The 23,532-nt window shown below is 44.4% G+C and overlaps 3 protein-coding genes across 11 annotated transcripts; 1 reads left to right on the plus strand and 2 right to left on the minus strand.

Moving 5' to 3' along the window:
* Positions 1–974: 974 nt before the first annotated feature.
* Positions 975–6,023, plus strand: sertad3 (SERTA domain containing 3). 8 transcript variants are annotated; one of them, XM_077541173.1, is made up of 2 exons: positions 975–1,113; positions 4,224–6,023. In XM_077541173.1, exon 2 carries the CDS (start codon positions 4,234–4,236, stop codon positions 5,011–5,013), a length of 780 nt encoding a protein of 259 aa, XP_077397299.1. In that variant the 5' UTR covers positions 975–1,113; positions 4,224–4,233; the 3' UTR covers positions 5,014–6,023. The 8 variants fall into 8 exon arrangements, with proteins under 8 accessions (XP_077397299.1, XP_077397295.1, XP_077397296.1 ...); XM_077541169.1 differs by lacking the exon at positions 975–1,113 and adding an exon at positions 2,620–2,745 and having other exon boundaries at positions 4,154–6,023; XM_077541170.1 differs by lacking the exon at positions 975–1,113 and adding an exon at positions 2,628–2,745.
* Positions 4,139–11,204, minus strand: kcnk6 (potassium channel, subfamily K, member 6). 2 transcript variants are annotated; one of them, XR_013287905.1, is made up of 4 exons: positions 10,593–11,204; positions 8,416–8,808; positions 6,254–6,623; positions 4,139–5,051 (listed from the first exon to the last, which is right to left on the minus strand). XR_013287905.1 is itself a non-coding variant. In XM_077541165.1 (3 exons), exons 1-3 carry the CDS (start codon positions 10,897–10,899, stop codon positions 6,418–6,420), a joined length of 906 nt encoding a protein of 301 aa, XP_077397291.1. In that variant the 5' UTR covers positions 10,900–11,204; the 3' UTR covers positions 6,060–6,417. The 2 variants fall into 2 exon arrangements, 1 of the variants encoding a protein (XP_077397291.1); XM_077541165.1 differs by lacking the exon at positions 4,139–5,051 and having other exon boundaries at positions 6,060–6,623.
* Positions 11,205–13,713: 2,509 nt separating this feature from the next.
* LOC144033678 (uncharacterized) lies at positions 13,714–21,951 on the minus strand. Its single transcript, XM_077541927.1, has 6 exons — positions 21,450–21,951; positions 17,720–20,156; positions 17,182–17,321; positions 16,262–16,374; positions 15,506–15,617; positions 13,714–15,296 (listed from the first exon to the last, which is right to left on the minus strand). Exons 2-6 carry the CDS (start codon positions 19,890–19,892, stop codon positions 15,201–15,203), a joined length of 2,634 nt encoding a protein of 877 aa, XP_077398053.1. The 5' UTR covers positions 19,893–20,156; positions 21,450–21,951; the 3' UTR covers positions 13,714–15,200.
* Positions 21,952–23,532: the final 1,581 nt, after the last annotated feature.

Consider the following 23,532-nt stretch of genomic DNA (forward strand, 5'->3'; position numbering starts at 1 on the left):
TTTAAAATAAAATGTTCCTAATATTCTTTTGATATTTTAAAGTTTAAACCAGAGAAAAACATCACAAGTGAACTTTAAAAATACAACTTTATTCCCATAATGTTAGACTTTTATGCTATTAAAAAAATACTCCTTTGTTCTTGAAAATTCTCCAATGACATTGTAACTGTGCAATGATAATAAAAATGGTAAGTGAAAAAAAATCAGACTACAGTAAGCCCCTGCTCTTGGGACACTGCCACAAATACCCCAAATCCGCAAGAGTTTGAATCTATAAGAATTTAAAAATAAATAAATAAATAAAAGCCAGTTTAATCACAAGTCAGAACTGAATTCTAAAAACAACTTCATTCTCATAATCTCATAATATGCCTTTTATTTTGGAAAAGACACCTTCTCTAAAAAAAAATGTAAAAAAAAATAGGACTACATTCTTGACAAAAAAATATGCCTTTTATTCTTGACTTTATTCCTGTATTTATGCACCTTTTGTTAAAAAAAACAAAAGGACAACGCAGGGAAGTCACATTTATGTGATGATACGTCACAAAGTTTTTAGTACTTGTAATTAGTTTATTATGTTTGTTTATTGGCGCACTGGTCCCTACACGTAGGTATTCACTTTTTTTTTTTTTTTTTTTTATGTGACCTTATTATTTAATGCAAATTATTTCATAGACCTCCCTGATAACTGTTGCTCTCGCATCCCCCTCTTTCCAAATAAATGCTCAAGTAGTGAGTGACCCTGCAGGTTGTCGTGACCATAAAAGGAATGGCGGGCGATGACATGATTATCATGGACCTGACTCTCCCCTCAAGCCTTGGGGTCCTTCTCGCAGAGCCTCCGCACTCTGGATCACGCAACTTCAAGTGACTTTTCCACACTGCTGTACATGGCGTGGGGCCCGGCCGTGCACTTTCTTTATGTTCCTTTTGTAAAAAAAAAAAAAAAATAGTAGACGTTGCGTTTTAGCCCTCTTGTAAAATACAGTGTTCTATTTTCCCAATGAAGGAGGAGGAGCGTTGCAGTTGTGAGCAGCAGACGAACAGCAAGTTTGATGTGTCGGGTTGCAGTTAAAAAGCAGAGAAGACAGATGGCCGTGACCATGTCAGGTAGAAGGAGAGCCCTCATTTTACTTTGAATTAATCGGATTGGAAAATTTCCATGATTCGATTATGATTAGGACTTGGTAGAACATTCCAAATTGGAAGCTTTGTGTGGGAATTAACTGCAAGGAAAATTGAATAAAAAGCTCGGGATGAATGATTTTTAAAAAATATTTGTGATCCCCTCAAACCCCCCGCCCCCTCAATATTTTCAAGTGATATGAAATTCTTTTTTTCAAGGTCTTCCCATGTATTTTTATTGTATTATTATTTTTTTTTACAAGCACTGAGCGCCTGGGCACTATTTAATTTGACAGCAGGTGGCAGTAGACAGCAAAATGTCAGCCTCCTGAGATGGATTAAAAACCGGTGTCTGCTTAATTCATATTCCACAAAGGCAATTAATCAGATTACCGGGTTTACACTAGTGGGGGCGCATAGAACATATTGCAAAGATTTTTTGGGGGCTTCCACTGAACCGTACTTGCTTTCCAGTTAAACTTTTTTTTTTATTTTTTTTTTTATCATCCAATCAGAGCTCAGCATGGCAGTTTTTGCTAGAGAATTCATTTTTTCTCTTGTGGACAAATCTGCCGACTCTGAATCAAGACAAAAAAAGAAAAAGAAGTGGTCATGTTTCCAAGGTGCACCTTAATGGGGACTGAAACTGACTGGACATGGATGTGTGACTGTTGTTTTGTTACTAGCGTGTCACGATAATGTCACCTCAATGTTGTCTAAGTTATTAAAAAAAAAAAAAAAAACAGCACTGCAAGCATCTCCTCAAAACATACTGCAGTTATGTTTTGTTCCCTTTATTAGTCCTTTATATGGTGAAATGTCACTTTCCCTGCAGTTAGAAATCAAGGGAGACAGGACTATCTAGTTGCTTTAATCATTTTATTTACTTACAAAAGCAGGATTTAATTTTATTAATTATTTTTGTTTAAGGTGGTGTCTTGGGGTCGGGGTCAATAGCAAACGCCTTCTAAAACGCACCCACCAGCTGCGTAGCATGCACTGCCCGAAATAAAGTTGGACGCCATAAATACCTGCGTCATTTCCGTTTGTCACCAAGAAAAAAAAGGGAAAAAAAAAGAGGTTTTATTATGTCGTCCAACTATGAAATAAACGTCAAACAAAACTAGCCGCTAAATCCATACTTTATCATGTACGAACTTTATAATAAATTCTATCTGGACGTGTTGCGCAACTCCCGCCAAGTTAAAAAATAAATAAATAAATAAACGTCCAGGAAGAACGGAGACTCATGACCGGAAATCGTTCTAAGAGGTGTCCCTTCAAAATAAAACAAAAGATTACAGTTCATAAGAGTTCACAACAAACCTACTACAACCCCATTACAAAAAGGGATCCAGATAATAGTGTAGCTTAATCGTTAATTGGCTGTTGGATGTTGTTTAATAATAAACGGGGATTTATAAAGTTTAAGGAGTTGTCAAATTTATTTTGAAGTCTCTTTAATGTTTAAAATCCGGCTGGGTGTTGGCTCACTGATTGGCTGACTGAGTTTCATGTGGCAAAACGGTCGAACGAGTGGATTTTAAATTCAAAACAGTCAACTTTTTACTTTATTCTTTTACGGCAACTTCGTGGCATCTACGAAGCTTATTCCAGGTAAGCGACTGTGACATCTGAACATTAAATTCTCGATTTAATGTTATCTTATACAGTTGTTTTTACCGCCCAGTCGACGCGTGTTGAAGCACCTAACTGTTTATTTGTGTTTATCGTTATTAATGGTACGTTATAGTCAATTTAACCACGAAACTAAATGCGTTCATTTCGTGTTAAATGAGTTTGCCACGGCGAAGCGGGTGGGAGTCTGTCGTCTATTCGGTGATGTCATCGTGTTGGAATGACGGCGACCCAACGTGCATTAAAACACGCCAGTTAATCAAACGCAACGGTAGAAAATCATTGATTGATGATCATCGTTGATGTAGATTATTTCATCCTTTAGAATGCCTAAATTGCCGCTTTTTGGCTTTAAGAACGGCCAATGTACGCTTGTCTTGTTAAAACAACATTACCCATGATGCACCTTGCCAACACCAGACAGACGTTTTTTTTTTTGGTTTTTTTTGCGGCGAAGCTCAAAACGCAGGCGGGAGAAGATGGAAGCAAGAAAATGGTGGCAACATTTAAACTTTAAACGCGGACGAGTTGTTGCTGTAATCTTTTATTTCTAACGATTTAACGTAGCTGCTTGTTACGTCGGGTGTTTTCATGAACATGTTTCGACGTTAGCTCAAAAGTCGGAGCCTCCCGAAGAGAAGCAACAGGTCGGCTTTTGAACCTTTGAAGTCTTTGCTTTTTTCCTAACGTCTCGCTTTTTAAAACGTCTGCTCACCGGATAGATAGTACGTAAGCACGTGGAGTTTATTTTTTTTCTCCCTTGTTCTTTCTATTTATATTCACATGCCTATGACGTCATTTAGGACCCGAACACGGAACGTTTGTTAAGTCTCCTGTTTTAACGATTTTTTCCCCGTCTTAATTTTGGACGTAACAAACGATTCTAGTAAACGCTGTAATCGATAAGGATGCTCAAAAAGTAACATTTGGGATATTTTTGGCGGGGCAGATGCCAAAGCTAGCCACGTTAGCATCGTGTAATAACTTGTCTTTAAATTCGTTTTTTTTTTTTTTGAAGCATAAATAACAGCACATGTGGCATAGCGACGCGTACAAGAGTGTTTTGACATTTTATTGGAACCACCATTATGTAAAAAAAAAAAGAAAAAGTGCGTTACATCTTGAAACTGACTTTAGCTTTCTTCGACTTTACGAAAGTCGAGAAAGTCAAACGTTGCCTTCCGAACGACTCCAGACTTGGAATTGATGACTGAAGACGTTTCTTATATTAGTTGATTGTAAGAAGTTCACTTAGAGAAAAAGCTCATGTCAATAGCATTATTCGAAATTATTGAATTTGTTTTGTTTTCCCTGTATGCAATTTCTTTCATTTCTTCTGATACCAAACAGGCTTAGAAACAAATTAATTTCACATTTATTTTTCCAGGAACAGGGCAGAGAGAGAGAGAGAGAAAAAAACAACAACTTGATTTGAGCCCTTTTCTTTTCCGCCCCAGGAGTGTGAAGATGATCATGAAGCCACCCAAGCGCAAGCTCCAGCCGGACTCGTCTTCTGATTGTCCGGGCGGCGCTCTGGCGTGGGAGCGTCAGCGCCAGTTTGTGTTCAGCGTCTCCCTTCACAAGTACCAGCGGGACCAGGAGCTGGCCGAGCCCAGTCTGCGGCGGTCCGTCCTCATCAGCAACACCCTGCGGCAGGTGGAAGCGTGCCGGGCGCCGTCCCTCGACCGCCCGCCGCACGAGCAGCCGATGGCCAACGACCCGCCGTCCCCCGCCAAATGCCGCCGTCTGGCGCCCGAGGACTGGAGCTCGCTGTCCGCCGACCCGGATTTCAGCGTTTCGCCCGCCGTCTCGTCCATCCTCACCGGACTGGACTCGGGCCCGGACGCGAGCGCGCCGCCGCCGTTTCCGTCCCCGCCGTTTCCGTCCCCGCGGGCGGCCCTGAGGTCGCTGGAGAACCTGCCGGCCTGTCCGGACGCCGGCGGCTTCTGGCTGAGGCACCAGATCCGAGGGGCTCGTAGCCAGGACCCGATGGAGCGGGAGGCGGCGCGCGCCGGCTACCTGAAGGACGTCGCGGCCGAGGACGCGTTCCGGGACATCGACACGGCGCAGCTGGAGAGGGACATGGGCGTTCTGGGCCTGAGGAGCGACGGGCGCCCGCCTGACGAGGACCCGGCGTGCCACGGCGCCAAGGGCCTGCCGTCCATCTCGTCTTTCGGCTCGCCGACGGCCTCCTTCAAGGACGGACTGGAGCTGGAGCACCTGATGTCCATGCTGGTGGAGTCCTGAGACGGGAAACGCAGGACGTCGGATTTGACCTATCGCTGCTGAGCAGTAAAAAAAAAGCCATTTGAGCATTCTCCATGATCCAGGTTTTGATCCTCACTCGTTCAGCCCCTGGTACAGTAACTATTAGTAATGTTTCCTTTTCCCTATACCTTTTTAACCATGCTAGTAGGACAAGTACAAAACTGTCACTACTTTGCAAGTGTGCTAATGGAGGGAGCCACACCCACACAAAAAAGGATTGCAATTGCCTGTAGGTGCCACAAGATGGCAGCAAAGCGCTTTGACCAAATGAAGCACCCTTCATACTTTTTCGACATGGCTTTGGCCAATACACAAAAACAGTGACAGAAGGTTAATTCCCCCAAAAATGTCATTTAAGGTTAACACGTAGTACTCGAGCAGTATGAGGGAGATGTCAAGTACGTATAATGTGATTGTCCGGCTAGTATGCAAAAAAAATAGTGGAATTGTTCCTAGTAAGTCTCGAGTACATGATGGAATAAATGCTCAGACGACTTCCCATAAAGCAGCGAGCCCGTGGACGATGAAGCAACTTTAATATGAATCTGTTACCGTATGAATATGAGCTGACAGCCATCAAGTGTCTTGACACGAAAGTTTATGTTGTGTGAAATCTTCTGTGAAGAAAAGTTTCACCTATTTATCATGAAGGTGTTGCCTTGTACTTTTGGCTTTTGGGCCATGTTTGGCATTCACAAGAGTTCCAGTGAAGATGCTCCGAGTTCAGTTTCCTGGTTGGAATTAATGCACTTTTCAGAATTTGTTGTGATTGTGCGTTTTTGTTATGGATTGACACCAAGTGTTTCCGTCCACGTTCCAATATGCCTCAAACAGGTCTCGCTGTCACAACTCACTACTTTGGCAGTTGTCATTTTTTTCATGCTTGTTTTAAAATGAAGGGCACAATGTCTGCTTTGTTTTAAGAGATTTGTAATTGTTTTTTCACCTTTTTTTTTTTTTTTAATTAAAATATGATATTGAAAATGTAATCTTGGGCCTTTTCCCCCCCACCACAATCACAATACTTAATTTAACATCTTTATTACCAAACAAACAATCTTCATTAAATTCAAACAAGTATTTTAGTTAAAATATGAACATTAAAGTGCATCCCAAGTGTTCACTTGTGAAAAACGTGGCCCCAAACCACCATTTTGACATCAATAATTCAAACTGCTGGAGAAGGAGCAACGAAAACAAGGCAACATGAAAAACATACTTTGGTGTTGAGGGAGCCGTCGTGAGGATGTGACGCTTCCTGTCAAAGTTCTTTGGGGAAAACTGGAAACCTCTAATCTTCCCAGAAAAAAAAAAAAAAAAAAAAAAATCAAGACTTCCTGTTGAGTCCCATTTCAGTTGCTATGGCGAGCGCACGTTGACGTGTCACCGCTCGCTGATGGAGTTGTACGAGGGCCGCTTGTGTGTGGCGGCGGACTGGCCGTTCTCCACGATGGGCTCGCGGTCGTCGTCGTGGTCGGATTCCTCGCAGCGCGGCAGCTGCAGGTAAGCGGTCAGACCGTGGAGGTCGGCCATCTTGTGGAAGGTGCGCAGCAGAAGGTACATCATCATCAAGCCCACAAACAGGTAGACTGCAAAGAAGACAATAAGCGTGAGTTTTTGTTTATTTTTATTAATAAGTTGGAATTCGTTTTTAGAGCAGGTTTGTTCATTCTTTGAAAAAGCTTCATTTTAGTTTAGTGTTAGTTTTTGTTTTGTATCTGAGTGCAACTGAAAAGTGTCAAAAATAATGTACATTTCCTCAATGACTCTTAATCTTTCCTTCTTTATGGCTTAACAGTAATACATAAAAACACACTGAAAATACTCCCCAAAAGCTCATGTATCAAGTAACCTTAGTTGGCAAAGACTTCTGTTTTCAGTACATTAAAAAGTCAACTTTCCAAAATATGTCCTTTTTCAATCTGAAAGATTGAAGTGAAATTTATGCCAAAGGTGACAATAACAAGGTCTGTTATTCCTCATCTGAAGGCCACGCGGTCACATGCATGCAAAAACTCCGCCCACATCACAGCAGCCAATCATACCGAGGGATTATGACAGAGTCAACAGCAGCTGGAGGATTAGTTCCATTTTTTTGTCCCGTTTGAAGGAATTTACAGTAACATGCTAATTAAAACACACAAATTAGCATCAAGAACGTGTGATGAAATCAACCAACGGTCCAAAAAGACATCAAATTTGCTTCTACTGTCCCTTTGTGCCCCAAACTGTCCTAAAAGATCCAAGATGTCCGTCATCATTCTTCAGCTGCCTCGATGAGTTGCGCCGAGTCACAACGGCAACTCAAAGTTTATTTTGAGACAAAAAGGCCATTCAGCAAACCCTCTGATTGCATTACAGCAGATGGACGAAGGGAAGAGAAGAGAAGAGAAGAGAAAGACGCCACCCAAGACGTTCGTTCATGTGACACGACGGCACGTGCTTCAAACAAGAGTCGCTTTAAAGTAAGAAAATGGCAGTCCAACAGCGCCAACTAGTGGCCTGGCATGCAGACAATTTTTAGGACATATAGAAATGTTTTTTTTAGTATTCTGACAAATCGTGACGAAAGTGTGTTCGAGGAGTAACAACAAACAGTTTCCTGAAAAATACGAAATTGGTTTTAACAAGATTTGTTTTCTTTTCTTTTTTGAGTCAGTCCTTCAAATCACGTTCTCAGGAGTATAAAAAGGAAAAACAAACTATCATGAAATATACCAACTCAAATGTAAAAAGACCAAAGCATTATAACCATGGATGTCTGTTCTATTGTGTGATTGGTCAGTCTGCCTTCTGAGGGTGTGGCTAAGCGTAAGGTGAATGTTAATTAGCGCCACGAGGATCTGAATTTCTTTAAAATAAACAAAAATACTAATAAGTAATAAACATGTAAACATGTGACCTGGACAGTTCTGTCAGACAACAGCAAAATGGTGTCATGACCTCATCCAACACTGAAATGAGAAAATGTCTGCCGGCGACATTTTGTTGCCAGACTACTCAGTTGGCATGCGGCAGCTCCGTGTGACGCCACGACAGACGATATTTCTCTGTGGCTGCTGGAATCATTTTGGGGTTTGACAAGTCTCATTTATGCCATTTTAGACATATTTCATTCACCTTTGTGTTTTGCTTTTTTTAAACCTCATATGACTTACTTTGCCCGTCCGTTTATCTCTTGAAATAAATGATTTCTTAAATAACAAAATATTCCATGAAAAATGTAATAACTAAGTATTAAATTGACAATTTGTCATTGAATGAAATTGTTCAATTCTAATGACGTAACAAATAGAAATAAGGATCTGACAAAAACATCAAGGGCTTGTTAGCCTGGCGAGGCGACGCGACGCGACGCGACGCGACGCGACGCGGACTCACCCATGACGGCGACCTGGTAGAGCTGTTTGAAGCGCTGGCCGGGCTTGGCGGCCGGCACCAAGTCGCCGAGGCCGATGGTGCACAGCGAGATGAAGCAGAAGTAGAAGCCGTCCAGGAAGGACCAGCCGCCCTCCACGACGCCGAACACGGCCGCCGGCGCCGCGAACAGGCACAGCAGCACCAGCGCCAGCAGCGCCAGGAAGTGCACGCCGGCCGCCGGACGGGCGTCCAGGCCGCAGCGCCGCAGTAGGCGCAGGGGGGCCGCCACCAGGGGGCGCATCAGCCTCTGCACGCACGCCGTCAGCACCAGCATGGTGAAGGGCACGCCCAGCACGGCGTACGCCACCGAGAACAGCTTGCCCGCGTCCGACAGCGGCGTCGTGTGGCCGTAACCTGAACAGCCACAAAAAAAAAAAAAAAAAAAAAGACAGCTTTTGTCCAATTCTTGGAATTTTTCTCCACGGTTTCTTTTTTTGCAATATTATTCGTTTCTTCATCCAATACGTTGATATTTGCCCTCTCATATTCAGCTATTTTTCCATGTAGCATTTTATTACCCCAACATTTTGGTATTCTCCTAAATATTTATTTCTGTACGTTTTCTACTCATTTATTTTTCATACCATTTTTTCAACATTTGTATTTTTGATCCAATATATATATATTTTTAGGGTTTTTTCGAACATTCATTCATTTTTCATCTCTTATTGATTATTGTTTCCACTGCTTTGTAACATTTATTTTTCATCTCTATTTCCCCAAATTATTGTGTTAGTGTATATTTCATCTAATATTATCTGTGTGGTTTTTTTTATTAATACTGCACATTTTTCTAGCATTTATTTTAAATTGCCCCTAAAAAAAATTAATTTTTCTTCCCCCTTTTAATTATTTTTAGTTCTTGAAATATTTGTGTATTTTTTGGTGCTGAATTCTATCATTTACATTTCATGTAATAGTTTTGAAGGATTCTAGGAATATTTTTCACAAACCACAAGTCTGAAGTTCCTGTGACACAAGATTACAATATCTTGACGAGCTCATTTTTCTCAGATCAGACGTTAAGAGGACATTTGTGAGACTTGAACGCTCCATGAGCAAGTTCATGAGTATTCAAATTAATTCATCATTCAGCAGCCCGCAGCTGGCCAAACATTTAAAATGGCAACAATAGCAGAAAAAAATGGATTTTTTTTTTTCAGAATCCCAGAAGGTTCAAATGTCCCGAGAATATTTTTTTTTGTGGCTTGTGTCAAGAAAATGTCAAATCGCATCATAGAAATTGCTGAAGATTTGACTTTAGCCCCAATAAAAGATTTGCGTCATCAGTTGAAGTCTGTCAGCAGCACGATGACGTCATCACGATCGCATCTGATCAACACGAAATAAGTCGTGAAATCATCACATGCAGCTGATTTGCCGTCGACGACACATGACGTCACATCGACTGAGAAATTTGTGCACAAAAAGGTCAAGTTTGTTTTTGTCAGCGTGCAAATGTCGCACATTTCCCGCGGAAACGATAGCTGTCATTTCCTGGAGGAACATTTGTGTTTGCAAGACACTCATTGATTCAATCTACTTTTGTCGGTTTTATATAGTTAGTAAGAGTTTGGAAGCCATGTTAGGTTTTCTTCTGATTGATTTTTCATGATCCATCAAGTCGAGTGTTGCCATCAGAATGTTCCTTTCCGTCTCGCTTGTCGCCTGCTATCAAAATAAGAGCTTTGAAAACAATGATCAAAATCATGGATTTGAAAGCTTTTCATGTTTAATTCAAGTGTCTGAAATTGCATAATTGAATGTTCCAGGTGTCCGAGGTTTGTGCTGCCTTCACAAAGCGTCTGAAATCACACAACTCCACACTTTATCCTTCCAAATCTCCCCAAGTGTTGAGTTCACTTATCACCTGTCAGATAAAATCTCCCACTCAATAGCCCAAATTAACGAAGCACTTGAAGGGCCATTGAGCCTGCAGCTTTCATTCGTTTTAGCGGTCATCAGCGTCATCAGATCCATTTTGGTTGCCTTTTATCGGTTTTCACGTGAACGCCACGAAACGAAAACACCCGCGTGGCAACATTTGGAATCTTTCGGTTGACGTCTTCGAGAAGAAGTCGAGATGAAGTTGAAAGAAAGCGGGAGGGGGAAAAAAAAAAAAAGTTTGCCGGACTCACCCACGGTGGTGACCAACGTGTTGGCGAAGAACATGGCCGAGGTCAAGTCCCAGTTGGACGCGTTCGGGTACACCGCCACGCCGTACCTGTTGGCGGCCAGCACCTGGCCCACAAAGTGCTCCAGGGCAGCGGCGGACACGCAGCTCTGGTTGAGGAAACGCCGCTTCAGGGCGTCCACGTCCCGGCGGAGCTGCTCCTCCACCGGCCGCTCCAGGCTGGAGAAGACGAGGCCGCCGAACAGGAGGTAGATGACGTAGAAGAGGACGAAACCGCTGAGCAGCAGCCACGACCTGCCGAGCGGATTCATGCCTGCTGCCGATTCCCGACCGAGACACTCCACCCAGATTCCCCGATGGGACTTTGAGGAGGCTGAGCCCCGCCTGGGACGGCCCCGACCCCGAGGGAGGAGCGAGGAGGAGCGAGGAGGAGGAGTCGGAGGAGTCGGAGGAGGAGGAGTCGGAGTCGGAGTCGGTCCCGGAGGCTCATCCTGGTATCACACGATCACGTTACGCAATCGACAAACGAAACATTTTTAGCAAGCTTGTGTCGATACCAGTATGAAAACAAACACGAACTTGTTCTTTTATATCTTTTCATCATCATGTAAGTTTTTCACGAAAGTTCACTTCATTAGGTACACCGACTTAATCATCACAAAGTCAGACAAAACCAAAATACTACTGTTTGTTCACTGTCTTCAATGTATTGACTTCATATTTTGCAGTGTTGTTTTTCCGCAAATATACAAATTCACTTCATTAGGTACACTTATCAGAATCAGGAAGTCCTATTTATCGGTTTTATTACGATTCTATGAAATATCATAAGAGAACACACAAAAGGACACCTGACCTGCTTGAAACTGAACAGGAAGTCTTCCATCTTGGATTGAAGCGCAACTATTTTGAATTTGAGGGCTGGAACTTCAACCTACGAAGGAATTTGCCCAAATGGGCACCAACCAACCAGGAAAATGCTGCACAAACAGGACACACTCAATTGTGAAAGGTTTTAGCTGATGATCATTTCAAGAATTCCCATGAAAAACGGCACGTACGACCAGAGAAAATAATCACACAAACCGTGAGCGAGATTTTGGAACAATTCAGTCCTCTTTCCTTCTCTGTGGCCGTATTATGAAAGTCCGACTAAGAAGTGACTCATTTGCTAACATGAGGACTTGTTTGCATTTGTTAGCATCAGTGCAGAACCAGTTTCCTTGCAAAGGTCTGGAGGGACAACTTGTTCCATTTTGTCCAACATTTGTTGTCTTGGATATGCTTTCTTCTTCCAACTGGGGCTCATTTGGGCCCATTTCCAAACGAGTTCATTCAAGTATACGAGGCTTCAAGACCAAACTGCTTCACTTCCTCTTCACTTTCAGGCATGCGGATTTTTCATGACAAACGCGTCCAACCAATTTCATGTGCTGAAACTGCCGTCCGGGTTCACTTTGCAAATTGCCATTCAGACAAGATGGCTGCTTCAAACCAAAATGGTTTGAAATGTCCTTTTTCCATTTCAGACATGGTTTCCAGAGACGTTTCCATGTGTTCACGTCTTTCGTTTGTGCAGCCAAATGTATTTACGTGAAACAAGTTTTTTCAAACTTCTTCTACTGACGAACGCTTCCCAAATTGCAGACTTGTTTTTCAGTTTCCGGGACGGGTCGTACGGACGTTTTGGTGACTCCATCCTATTTCACTTATTGTGTCAAAGTCGTTTGGATGGCGTTGGAGTTTGCATGTTCTCCCCGTGCCCGCGTGGCTCTTCTCCGGGTACTCCGGACTCCTCCCACATGGCAGCTCGATTGAATCGTCCCTCGGTGTGCTTGTGGTGCGGACGCTCGTTTGTCTGTGTGTGCCCTGCGATTGGCCGGCGACCAGTTGGGCCTGCAGCCCAGAGATAGGCTCCAGCACCCCCTTGTGAGGAAGAAGCGGTCAAGAAAATGGATGGCTAATTTGGAGGGCTGATTTGATGAGATTTTTCCCTTTAAAAAAGGTCATTCTTTGGACAACAAGCCCATTAGAACGCGTGCAGTCGCTCGCTTGCTTGTGACTGACGCATGACAAAAACATCAAGCAATTGATGTTTTCCACTCAAATTGTCTTTGGGATCACATGAGCGTTCGTTTGTTGGTTCACACGTCTTGTTTGCCTTTGCTGTTTTTCCTCTCCTGGCGTGTTCTTTTCATGCAACCTTGTTTTGCTTCCTTTGTAGCTTCAAGCGCTTTTCTTCATCCGCTGCTGAGCCGACTCGGCAAATTTTGCACTTAACTTTCCTCGCAGCTCAAAGGAGTCGACAAATACGACACGCTTTGACTGGAAGTGATTAGCAGAGAGACGAGAAAAAGGCGACCTTGCTCGCGCAAAGTCTGAGCGTCCGCGTGAGAGAAACAATCTGCAGACGTTTCAAACTGTTGAAGAGGTCGCAATGTGGAGCGCGTGTTGACTTTTCATGTTGTTGAATGTTTTAATGTTTGTTGTATATCGCTGCTGACTATTGTTGTTGCTGAACTACGGAGAGTGATTGTGATGACGAAAGTTGCGTCCACTTGTACAGAAAGTCGCCTTTCACATTCTTCTCACTACTCATACGCGTTATTTATCGATCTCGTTTGGAGCAAAATCAACAATATCTTGTTCATTTCATTTCGTGAAAGCAAAACAAAACATGTCAAGTCATTTTGAATAAACAACCACTGTGATATTTTTGCTTGGAAAAGTCCCATTTGAATCCCTAAAGGCAACACAAACATGTTTAAATAACCTTCTAAAATCAACGTTTTTTTTGCTGTGATAATGCTTTTTTTTTTTTTTTTTAAAGGAAACTGATTTCATTTCAGACTGTCATAAAGGGATTACGAGATAGAGACTTCACATTTCAGGTCATTTGGAGCAACCAGATATTTGACATGGAAACGTGTCCTTTCAGACTGTCCCTGAAGGCATCAGTCCTGTTTTTGTTGGCTGACGTGCGCATGCGAGCTTCTCGTCTTGTGATTGTGAGTCCACGTTGGTGATCAGAGCTCGACTGTTTGCCACTTTCAAAGCAGATGCTCCTCACTGACTTGAGTTGGATTTTTAATGTCATGTGATCAACAAGACGACGCAAAGGCACGTTGATGAGGACGCTGGATGGATTTATTGGTGATCTGGTCGAGGTTTTCCTCTTTGGAATGAAAACTGCGACGGTACCAACACATAGCGGGACAACACAAACCAACCAGTGAGCGCAATCCAGTCCACAAGGTCAACATGGCCCGTTCCCGTAGCAACACACTTTGATTGACAACATGGAAAGGACAAGAAATGGAACGCAGCCAATGGAGATTAGCTGGAACTTAAGCTAGGCTAACTTCCTGCTCGGGCCCACCTCGAAATCCCAAAATGGAAACCCATGTGAGTACTCCTTAGCGCCATCTACTGCATGTGGAGCGTTGGCGCAGGCACATCAAGCTCAACGGAATGGCACCCATTTTCTGTGTTTTCTTTGAAAACAAAATGGTGGTGAGAAAGTCTCCTTCTCGAAAATAGGAGCTGTGGAACTTTGTAGCTGAGTCCTGCGTGTGACAACAACATTCTTTGTGTGTCCAGGCCGCCGCGGGGGCAAATAAGCGTACAATGAAATATACTTTTATTCCCGTGTTCAAACAATGCAAGTTAGCAGTGAGGCCTGCAGAAAAGGAACTGAAGGAATTGATAGCGACACGTGTCACAAGTGACAACATGAGTGACAAAAAGGTTTTGGGGAGTCTTGTTTTGCAAACGAGATCAAATCAAAAGGACGAGAAAAATAACGGCTCTGCGGGACCTTGTGTCTGTTCCTACACGTGACAACAATCTGCCATATTGAACCTCCCATCTGGCCTCGAGGGAATCTTGTACTCGAGTACTCGAGTACTACTCCGTTTCTCATGAAGAAAAGAAGAAGAAAAAAAAAAAAGTCCACTTCTTGAAAAGACCGGAAAAAATAAGCTTGATAAATGACTGGCCATGTCCTACATGTGACAACAATCTCCCTTACTTTTCATATGTCTGGGCTACAGTGAAGATTCACAGTGTTCAAAAGGTGGTATTATACTCAAATAAAACTTGTATATTCATTGAACACAAACTAATACCATTTACTGAAGATTAGAAACATGGCAACTAAGCTGCAGTAATTTCTAGCAAGTAGTGGTTGTGTCCTATATGTGACGGCAATCTCCTGTATATAAGGAAGTTCTTGTAACTCGTTGAAATAACACAAAGTGCAAGATGGAAACGTAGACAAACAAAACAAGAGCAAACAAGAATTTCTGCTTCCGACAACAATCCGCCATATTCCGCATATGCCGCTTGGCTGTGATAAAACAGAATCTTGAAGAATTTCTTCATTTACAAACAAAAATCAGTGAAAAGGTGAGAAGAAACGTGGCAAGATGAAAGTGTTGACACCGCTCTCCTCCATTTTGAATCGACTTTCTGCGTTTATGTTGCTACGGCCACCACCAAGCGTGTTCAATGTCCAAACAAGGAAAGTTTCATCTATGCCGTCAGCGGGTTCAAACAGACCAAAACAAGCAAAGCAGGAAGCCGCCGTCACTCCGGGACGCGCCTGTTGTAGTCACATGACGGCCGCCGCGTTGCGAGCGTGCTGATTGGGCGCGTGCAGGCCGGGGGAGGGGCGACGAGTTGACCGCCAATCGCCGGCTCGGCTCTCCTGTGATGACGTCAGTCAAAAGTCAATTGATTAGTCAATGAACGCGATGTAGCGCCCGAAGCGGAAACATTTTGATCACATTGATGGAACGTTTCAAAAAAACTCAACAAAGATGAATCTGTTTACTTGTGGTTTTGTATCACAAGCAACGTAGCATTGGAACAAGGGTGTGTAGACTTTTTCTATCCACCCGAGATGTGTCAACTTACGCTGTGGGGCGGCTCCACGTGTAACGAACCGAGCAGAAGATCTCGCGACACGCTGACGTCAGCGCCACCTGGCTTGTATTTGTGGACGGACGTTTTGCTGACGTCCAACAGCCTGATGAGTCCGCCACACACAAAAGTATTTTGTCAGGAACACAACATGTGAGCGTCATTGAACGCCACCTAGTGGACGGGTGGCCAAAGTGTGTTTCATGATCAAGACGACTGTCAAATTTGTTGCCTTCATTTTGGCATTTCTTTACTCAAACAACAACAAACAAACAAGCAACATACTAAAACAAACATGATTTCAATATATTTATTATTGTTTTATTCATGTATCCAATTAAAAGCGGTGTTAACTAATTTATTGAAAATAAATGAATTCATTTCAATATGTAGATAATTGTAATTAATTATTAAAACAAAAAAATCTACATCAAATAAAAATAAAATAGTAGAATTTGCCATTTTTGATGAGATAATTAATTATGAATTATTAAATAATTGTATCTAAAATACATTTTTAATTATCTTATTCGACAGTGATTACCGGTATTTATAATAAAATGTATTAGAAATATTCCAATTAAAAGGTGTGAATATTTCACTTTCAACCCTAACTTGCCGGTTTTGATGGATTTATTTTTTGAAGTTGCACTTCACCACATGGCCACACGATGGCGTCATTTGCACCAACGTGGAAGTTGCGTGTGCGTGTGAACGTTTGCTCGTCTTGCCCACGTGCGTTTGACTGACCGCTGCTCCTGCCCGCCGAGGACGTCCGTCAATGTGGGAATGACGTCGGTGTGGGAATGATGGCGGTCCGCCGACGGAGGCGGCGAGGGGAAGGCAGCGGCAAAGAGAAGATCCTGCAGGAGAGAACGAGAGCAACGACGTCACTGTAACGCAAGTCTGGGTTAGAAGAGGACTTTGAATGGTCTCGTAAGTGTCCTGCCGGAGGTGTTTTGGGAATGTCCTGGATGTGTAGAATAAGGTCCTGCCGAGTGTCATGTAAAGTGTTGTTGAAGTAGACTGGGAGTGTCATGAGAATAGTCTGCAAGTGTTATGGGACTTCTCTGGCAGGGTCATGGAAGTGTACTGGGAATGTGCTGCAACTGCCCGTGGGTAGACTTGAGCAAATATGGGACATGGAAGTGGTTTTAAGTGCTATGAAAGTGGAGTGGGAGTGGCCTAAATTGTTAGAGAAGTGTCGCGGGAATGTCGTGCTGTGAAATGTTCATTTGGCATGGAAGTGGTCTGGGAATGGTCGAGATGTGTTCAAGAAGTGAAGTGGAAATTGTCATGGACTGGGAGTGTAACGGAAACGACCCGGAAGGATTTTGGGAAATCGAACCGGCCCGGGATTGGACGTTATAGAAGTGTCATGGGAGTGCCGTTCAGGGAATTGGAGTGGCAAAGTCATGGGACTGTCAAGTGTCATGTTACAAGAGTGTACTTGGAACGTCACAGGGTGGACGCATCATTTCCTCCAACCGGTATGGAAGTGGTCTGAGAATGAACCGAAAGTGTTACGGATGCAAGTGACCTGGAACTGTCGTGGTCATGGTGTTGGAAATGACCTGGAAGTGTTGTGGGACTCGTCTGCAATTGTACTGGGAAGAGCCTGGATTGTGGCCTGTGAAGGTCATGAAGGGTCATGGAAACAATCTCCTTACCAATTGGTGATGCAGCATGTCCGTCCTTTCCTCGTCGGGCCACCACTGCCCCACCGCATCCCGGCCCGCATCCCGCACGTCTCCAGGAAAGGCCGTCCACGCGTCACGTGACTCTCCAGAGACGTCGCTGCCTCCCAACGCTGTTTTAGCAAAAAGACATGACAACGTTGAAAAAGGAGTTTTGTCCATTTGCTGGTGTCCCAATAATTTGGTCCATTGTGGTCTTAAAAACAGAAGCTGATCCTTTGAAGCAAGCCTGCCTAATCCTGAGCAATCATTCCAAAAATGTTATTAGGCAAGAGTGTAATCCAACAACTCAGCTTCACGCTCTCATCTCGCTTGGAATCCTTTTCACATGTGAATATTGTGAATTTCATAGGTGAATATTAGGCGAATTGTCCAATTGGTCAAACATACGGGAAGATTTCAAATAATATGGGGTGGGCAATGTAGCGGATTAGGATTTATCGGATTTATCGGCTGGCGTACCGAATGAAGTGTCTGTTGTCTAAATGTGCTCAAAGTTTTGCCAACTCACCCGCTGAGCGCTCCCATGGCGACAGGACAGGAACGGCGACGCCCGGCCTGCACCCTTCAACTCCCTCCGCTCGCATGAAGCCTCCAAACTCATCTTCCTCTCCGTCCTCCTCTTGCTCCAGCTCGATCCCGGCTTGGCCTCCCTTTTCCACTTCTTCTGCCGCGGCGCAGGGCTGACTGGTTGCCATGGTAGCCGAGGTGGGCAGGGCGGGGGTGAGATTTTGCAGGCGGGGACTAGCGGGAGCTACCGTGCATCCCCGTGCAAACTCAGCTTCGTTCTCCTCCACAAAGTCCAGTCTGAAGTTTGTTGTTGAAGGTGACGAGGAAGAAGAAGAGTCCTTTGTTGCGGTTGTCACATTGTGCTCCGGCGCTGGCTGCGTCCCGAGGGCGCTCCCGACCTGGCAAAGCTCATCTCCTGCTCGGCCAGTGCTGCCCCCTGCGGGATAGGAGTCCTTGATGCATCGGCTTGTGGCTGTGATGTCATCAAAAGGCGTCTGGACGGCGCACTCTTCCTCATCGGATCTCTTGTTGATGTTTATGGGGTTGTTACGTTCCGAGCGGCAGTGAGAAGATTCCAGGTCCGGGTTGGGCCTCAACCAACTCGACGGATCATTCTGACAGAGTCCCTTCCTCTCCTCGTCCTCCTCTGCATTCCCTTCCCACTCCCTCTTCATTCCTGCAATCTCCCCACTCGGAGTGTCTTCTCTCCTCGCACTTTCCTCTTTGGAAACATTCTGAAGGAGTCGAGGACTCCGTCGCAGTTCTCGGCTTTCCCCCAAGAGTCCCCCAAGCTGCTCCGGATTGACTTTGTCTGGCTCTTCCTGTTTCTCGGGGACTTCCCCATCGGGAAGTCTTTTGTCTTGGCGGGCCGCATGACTGGACTTCCTCTCACTTTCTTCACTGAGCGCAATCTCAAAGCATCCAGGACTCCGGGACGGTCCTCGGCTTTTGCAATAGGCTCCCTCATCCGAAGTGGTCAGGAGGACCAGCTCCAATTTATTTCTCCTCTCTTGCTTCTCTGTGACGTCCTCATCAGCAAGTCTTTTGTCTTGGCTGGTCCCGTGACTGGACTTCCTCAGACTTTCCTTACTCTGAAGGCAATCAGGACTCTCGCCTGGTCCGCAGCTTTGCTGACAGGCTCCCTCGTCGGGACTGGTGAGGCGCTGGGGCTCCGCGTTGTGTGGCTCAATCTGCTTCTCAGCAACTTCCTCCTCGGGAAGTCTTTTGTGTCGGACGACCACGTGACTGGATTTTCTCTGGCTTTCCTCATTGGAGGGATTCTGACGGAATCCAGGACTCCCCTCGGGTTCACCTTCGGGATTGACGCGGCAGTCCGGACACACTTTATCTGGCTCCTCCTGTTTCACTTTGTCTTCCTCATCAGGAAGCGTTTCGTTGTTTTGGCTAGCAGTGTGAGTGGACTTTCTCGCGCTTTCCTCATTGGACCAGTTCTGAAGGCATTCAGGAGACCCTCGTAGTCCTCTGTGGTCTGGACAGGCATCCCCTTCGGGACCGGCTTTGCTTTGTTTTTCCCGCTTCTCGGAGCCTTCCTCATCGGGATGTCTTTTATCTCCAGCAACCGCATGTGTGGACTTTCTCCATCTGCGGGCGGAGCGCACTCGGACTCGGCTCGTCGCAGTCTGCGTTTGGACGGCGGTAACGTCCCGCCGCCCAGTACCGGGACCAGACTTCCCTCTGAGCCATCCTCCGGCCCCGCTCGTCCCGCCCGATGCGGAGTACAAGCAACTTCCTTTGTCATTCCGCAGAAAGAGGCACTGCGTCTGCGTCTTCCCGTTGCCTTCGGATGTCTTCAGAGTGGCCACCGTCACCAGGGCGCCCGCCCCGGCCTGCGGGAGGCCGTAGCCCGAACCCCATGCCCGGCTCAAGTGCACATCTGCCGGCCTGGGGCAGGAAGTCCCCCGGCCGGTGGGGGGTGTCACCGGTGCCCGTCCCCCGCTGGGCGGGGTGCCGCCTTTCTGCCGGGTCTTGGAGCACAGCGCCCAGGCCCGCAGGCCCCGGATGAGCGGCAGGTCCGCCAAGCCCAGCTCCAGCCTGCTGGGGAGTGGCTGTGTGGCCGAGGGGCACTTCAGGGCCGCCTCGTGGGCGTTGGCCTCCAGACACGGGCAGTTGTTGTTGTTGTTGTGCTGCAACATGGCGCTCCACGTGAGCCTCATCGAGAGGCGTTTGCGTCCTTTAATGTTTGCAGTGCACGTGATGGTACTCGTCGGTCGGAAGCCGTTCAAATGGTCTCTGAAGTGGGCAGCTTCGCTTGTAAAATTTCATCCAGCCAAAGTGCTGTCACAACAACAACAACAACAACAACAACAACAACAACAACGCCTCTGCGAGGCCCCCTGTGGTCATCCCGGTGACGACGCCCAGGAAACAACAGGATGTTTATCTGGATGAGCGCAAGCTTGCCCACTTTTAGGAATAACCTGGGGAGAGAAAACATCAAACGTTTTTAACGATTTCATTTCCAATTCATAAGAGTGCCACAGTACATATCAAAATAGAATCATAGTCAATCACAGTGGTTCTTCATCTCGACTGAAAAAGTCGTTTTGCTTCAAGAAAAAAAAATCCGGTTTGTGAGAAAATAGATTTTAGACAAAATGTGTATATTGTTCTGATATTTTAACATTGCATGTGACTAAAAACCATATATATAAAAATTTTCCAAAATAAAGTCCGACAATATATACCAAAGCTAAAAGATGATATTATTTAACAAAAGTATTTAATTCATTTATTTTGAGGATAAAGTCACATCATTTCAAAAATAAATTCAATTGTCTATTTAAAAAAGCATTTTCTAGAAAACAAAACCTTATTTACTACAAGAAAAAGTCAATATTCTCACGAAACTGTAGTTTTCCAACATTTTTTTCAATAAAAAAGTCCTAATCTGAGACATACAATACATGTTAATATTTAATATTTATGATTCTGAATGAATGTTTTCAATACAGTTTATTCATCAGCTAACATTTAATCAACCTTACTGCAGCATGTTTATTGCACTTATTTAATGCACACCAAATGTGGAATGTGTCTATTTTTGCCCATACGCATAGTTTCATAAGGCAGAATGTCAGAATGCTGCAACGGTTCGTTGGACTGTCGGCAACATTTCAGTGATTTTCCTCACACGCAACTGCCATACACAAACCAACACTCATCTTTTCATATTCATCGTTTTGGCAATTTGGCCAATCACGTCTCCACTTCAGAAAAAAGGTGAGCCGTAATCGGTGTTTACCTGAGCCCTGAGAAACTGTGATGTCATTTTCAGTCGACAGCAGGTGGCAAAATGGCCGCCCCTGAGATGGATACAAATGGGAGGATTTTCTCTTCAACTCATTTCCCACAAGCGCAATATAGCGTCTTTAGACTAGTATGCTGCTTTTTTTTGGGCTTACTTCCCCTATAAATAAGAAAATTGTATCATGAAATGCACGAGCTTGGTCAATCCTAAGTGAACATTCTGTTGCTCCTTATCTGTTTTGGATGTTAAGAGGTGGAATCAAGTATGTGAAGTCCACATGTGGAGTAGAAAAAACGAAAGAAAAGAAAGAAAGCAGACATGCTCAAGGATGGCCCTTGTGTGCGTGAAGACAAAGTGACGCAATCGTCGTTCGTGGGCCGTCACGCTCGTTCGTATCACGCGCGTGCACGTCACTTGCGTCATCTGAACAAGAAAAACAACATTTTAGACAAATATTTCTCACCCAATTCGATGAATCAAATGTCCACCGGCTCTCTTGTGTTCACAGGCGGAGGACGTGAAGCATCCGCATCATCGCTGTGGGCCTTGATGAGCTCGCGAATGTTGGCCCGGTCCACGCTGGCTTAAAATAGACACGACAACACCACAAAGGCGTCCTTCCTCCTCCTCTTCCTCCTCCTCCTCCTCCTCCTCCTCCGTCAGCCTCTCCCCCCCAGCGGCACCAGCACCAGTAGCAGCACCACTGCGGCCATTGCGCGTCATCTGCGACACGAACTGCATGCGAGCAGCCGCATCATCCTCATCCTCATCATCATCCTCATCCTCATCCTCATCATCATCATCATCATCATCGTCATCATCGCACTCGCCGGCCCCAGCCAGGCAGCCGACGACGGCCCACCAGCACCAGCACCAGCGAACTGCAGGCGGAGCGAAGCCGCCTGTCAGCGAAATTCATCACAAAAGTAGCAAAATGTCATGTCGTGCTTCAAATGAAATGTCTGAATGTTACGCCACCAACTAATATTTATAGGTTACGTTGCTAATGACTGATCAAAGTTGCCAAATAAATGACGTTATCATTGCGTGAAGACGTCACTGACGTCATTGTGGCACTGGTCATCATCAAAAAGGGATGTGAGAAGTTGACCTTTTTATTTTCAAGTAAAAGTCAACTTTGCTTCTATTGTTATGATATCTTATTGTTTCCTTTTTACGTTACGATGTCCTCCATTCGTCATTCGTATGTAAAACAAAGAATCACAATTACAAACAAAAACACACAAAAAATCCATCTATTCATTTACAATAAAATTTTCAATTGTTATTATCATATTATTAATTAATGAAGTTATTTATTTATTTTCATTTTAGTCATGAATTGTAGTGTGTAACAATCTGCAGTGCGGCACCGCGCCACCGGGCGGCGACTCTTTGGTTTTGTGTGCCTGTAGTGATGTGCGATACTGCAAATTTTGGTATCGATCCGATAGAATACAAGGCCAGTATCGTCGATACGAATATCGATATATTTCGAAAATTAAGTTATATACTGAATTTATTTATTTTTATAATAAAGGAAACTGTCAAATCGACTTGCTTACTCACAGTCCATTTTCAACCTTTAAGAGTTTTTTCCTTTTTAAACAAAAGATAAAATTAGAACAATGTATGTTGATAGATAGGAATGACTTTATCAATATAGTTTTTTCCAGATACATTACAACCATAACATTTCCATTTTCTTGACCGCTTATTCCTCACGAGGGTCGCGGGGGCTGCTGGCGCCTATCTCAGCTGGCTCTGGGCAGTAGGCGGGGGACACCCTGGAATGGTTGCCAACCAATCGCAGGGCACACAGAGACGAACAACCATCCACACTCACACGCACACCTCGGGACAATTGGGAGCGCCCAATGAACCTGCCATGCATGTCTTTGGAATGTGGGAGGAGACCGGAGTACCCGGAGAAGACCCACGCGGGCACGGGGAGAACATGCAAACTCCACCCAGGAAGGTCCGAGCCCGGACTCGAACCGGAGACCTCAGAACTGGGAAGCGGACGTGCTAACCACTTGACTACCGTGCACAACCATAACAAAATACCTATTTTTTTTTTTTTTTAACTTTATTCAAAAATTACACAAAGTGACCGTAAGGAAAACAAATTTAAGCACATATACTGTTCGGAAACTACAAATGCAAAAAATAAAAATTTCTGCCTTCATTGCACTTTTGTGGATTTTTTTTTCCAACCTAAAATAAGATGTTAAAAGGTTATCATGCAGCGAATATAAAACCTAAAACTGAAACTTAACTACTAGATCGATATTTTATGAACGATATTGGTATCAATCCTATCGATATTTGTATCGACCCGCTCACCACTAGTAGCTCGTTAGCTTGATTGTTTCCAGACCACACAGATCGATCGATTGCTCCGACGCCGAGTTACCAACTCGAGCGTCATTTTCACATTTGAGAAGGTATTTCATGGATACGATACACTCTCATACCAATTATGTGCTGTCAGCAAACTGAATGTGTTCTGCAATATTTGTGTACGACGAGTTTATGACAACCTG

Source organism: Festucalex cinctus, chromosome 13, assembly GCF_051991245.1.
Source record: "Festucalex cinctus isolate MCC-2025b chromosome 13, RoL_Fcin_1.0, whole genome shotgun sequence".
In the NCBI taxonomy this organism is placed as follows: domain Eukaryota; kingdom Metazoa; phylum Chordata; class Actinopteri; order Syngnathiformes; family Syngnathidae; genus Festucalex; species Festucalex cinctus.